This window comes from Phyllopteryx taeniolatus, chromosome 16 (genome assembly GCF_024500385.1).
Source record: "Phyllopteryx taeniolatus isolate TA_2022b chromosome 16, UOR_Ptae_1.2, whole genome shotgun sequence".
NCBI classification, from domain to species: domain Eukaryota; kingdom Metazoa; phylum Chordata; class Actinopteri; order Syngnathiformes; family Syngnathidae; genus Phyllopteryx; species Phyllopteryx taeniolatus.
This window is the reverse complement of record NC_084517.1, coordinates 8,356,510-8,359,021: the sequence shown is the minus strand read 5'-3', so window position 1 is coordinate 8,359,021 and position 2,512 is coordinate 8,356,510. Positions and strand designations below refer to the sequence as shown.

General features: G+C 47.6%; 1 protein-coding gene across 2 annotated transcripts; it reads left to right on the top strand.

Annotated features, from left to right (window-relative positions):
- Window positions 1–478: 478 nt before the first annotated feature.
- Window positions 479–2,209, top strand: junbb (JunB proto-oncogene, AP-1 transcription factor subunit b). 2 transcript variants are annotated; one of them, XM_061749877.1, is made up of 2 exons: window positions 479–755; window positions 845–2,209. In XM_061749877.1, the coding sequence occupies exon 2, from the start codon at window positions 853–855 to the stop codon at window positions 1,756–1,758; it is 906 nt and encodes a 301-aa protein (XP_061605861.1). In that variant the 5' UTR covers window positions 479–755; window positions 845–852; the 3' UTR covers window positions 1,759–2,209. The 2 variants fall into 2 exon arrangements, with proteins under 2 accessions (XP_061605861.1, XP_061605860.1); XM_061749876.1 differs by having other exon boundaries at window positions 479–2,209.
- The last annotated feature ends 303 nt before the right edge of the window (window positions 2,210–2,512 follow it).

Here is a 2,512-nt window from a genome sequence, read left to right as displayed (position 1 = left end):
ATATTAGGTATGAGAACTTCCTCCACAGACGGCGACATGATTTCAACGCTGCACTCAGGCTTTTAGTGGACATTCATATAATTCGTGTCAATTAAACGACAAAACAGGCGACTTTAACCTATAAAACACTATTATATGTGATTCCATTTAACTGATACATGTTTGTGACAAAAAGAAGAGCTCGATTTGAATTATATATCACTTTACCACCCGTTCGTTGTTCAATAGAGATATATTAAAGAGATATAACTGTTGAATTAAAGTTATAAATCAAGTAAATGGTCTTTATTTATGACGAAAGTATCCACAGACATGCCTCCGCCGAGTGCTGTCTTGCCTACAGGCTTATTTACAGTCGCTTCTTCCCGGTATTTGCGTCACTCGGGGGCGTTGTCTCTTGGCAAACTGGCCAATAGGAGCTCGGCAGTCCCCTGGCAGCAAGCGTGTGTCTGTGCCTTTATAAAAGGGGCGATATGAAGCCAATGAACACACCTCAAAACGCAGCAACGCGCACACGTCGTCACCGGAGTTCACAAGTTTTTTTTGGGGAGACCTGACAGGAGCGGGAATAAATCATCATCAGATTCAGAAGAGCGTGTTTGTCTTGACTTGTTGGACTTTTACTCTCCCCCCCCCCCCCACCCCACATACTTGTCGTGATAGTTTCTGATGTTGGGACACTGTTGACAAGACGAATTGATGCTCGTTCTCTGCTGACTCTTGACATTTGTTGAGACTGTTTCAATAAACAGCCGGTAAGCTTACTCTCCCGACTTTATGTCCACAAAGATGGAACAGCCTTTTTATCATGATGACTCCTTTCTGTCGGCTTACGGCCACTCAGACGCCGCCATGCACGACTACAAGCTGCTAAAGCAGAATATGAATTTGAACTTGACAGAGCCCTATCGCAACCTGAAATCCCACCTGAGGGCCGACACGGACCCGTACCACGGGGGGCAACAGGACGTCGGGACCCTGAAGCTCGCGTCTCCGGAGCTCGAGAGGCTCATCATCCAAAACAGTAACGGTGTCATCACCACTCCGACCCCGGGGCAATACTTCTACAATCGGGGCATCACCGATGAGCAGGAGGGCTTCGCCGAGGGCTTCGTAAAAGCCCTGGACGAGCTGCACAAGATGAACCACATGCCTCATTCGGCGTCCTCCATCGGCGGCAGCGGAGTTACCACGTGCTCGCCAGCGGCCCCCAGCGTGTTCGGCTCGGGACTGCAACCCGAACCTCCCATCTACACAACGTTGAACGCGTACTGCCCGAACACCGGCCTCTCTTCGTCCGCCTCCAGCTACCCCACAGCGACCATCAGCTACCTGCCGCACCAGCAGAACCACGCGCAGAACTCCGCGCACGCCGCTTTCCAGAACCCCCACCCGGGTTCTGGACTTCATCCGCAGCGGCTCGTCGCTCTCAAAGAGGAGCCACAAACCGTCCCGGATCTCCTCAGCAGCGACGGCTCGCCTCCCATGTCTCCTATCGATCTGGAGACCCAGGAGAGAATCAAGGCGGAGCGCAAGAGGCTGAGGAACCGACTAGCGGCCACCAAGTGCCGGCGGCGCAAACTGGAGCGCATCGCCCGCCTGGAGGAGAAGGTGAAAGGTCTGAAGAGCGACAACGCGGGCCTGTCCAACACAGCCTCGGTGCTCCGGGACCAGGTGGCCCATCTCAAACAGAAGGTCCTGACCCATGTGAGCAGCGGCTGTCAGCTGATGCTCACAAGCAAGATGGAAGCATTTTAGACAAAGAGACTACTACTAAGTAAATAAATAAATAAATAAATATTGTTTTTTTAAAAGTTGACTTTAAGGTGATAACACTGGAGTCATGTTGTGCATATAGCGCCACAACAACACGAGGCAGGGGGCCTTTGTAGACTTGGTGTGTCTATACTGTGCAAAAGACTGATTGAAATGGTACTTCCGGATGCTGGACACCCCTCAAAGAACCATTCAACACACTTCATCAGTGAAACATTCCAATTGGGCAAACACTGAGAGAAGACGCACTTATTCTGGTTTACTAAATGACAGAAAGCGGTTATCATGTCTTTGTAAATATCGTGTAAATTATTGTTGTTTGTCCCGGTTGATCCAGGCAAACTAACCGTGTCCAATGTTTACAATGTCCCTTTTTTTTTAATGTTTTTTTTTAAATGTGTGATGTGTATTTAAGTAAACCGTCTCAAAAACATGATGGCAATGTGTTGTTGTTTATTCTATGTGCAAATATTATTTAACCAGCTAACAACAATTTTTTTTAAATGCAGAACAAACAACAACCCTGACATGAATCCTAAAGCAAGCATTTATTGCAGGGCTGTTGTATTGTTTTTTTAATCAACTCTCTCAACAAGGAACATGGGTGTAGGCTACCTTTAAGGGGCTCTCAATATACTGCATTATCCTTCACCTTTACAGTCGAGAAACATACCAGTACTTTCACCATAGAAAAAGAACAAACACTTATACCTTGGAGTCTAATAAGAGGTTCATT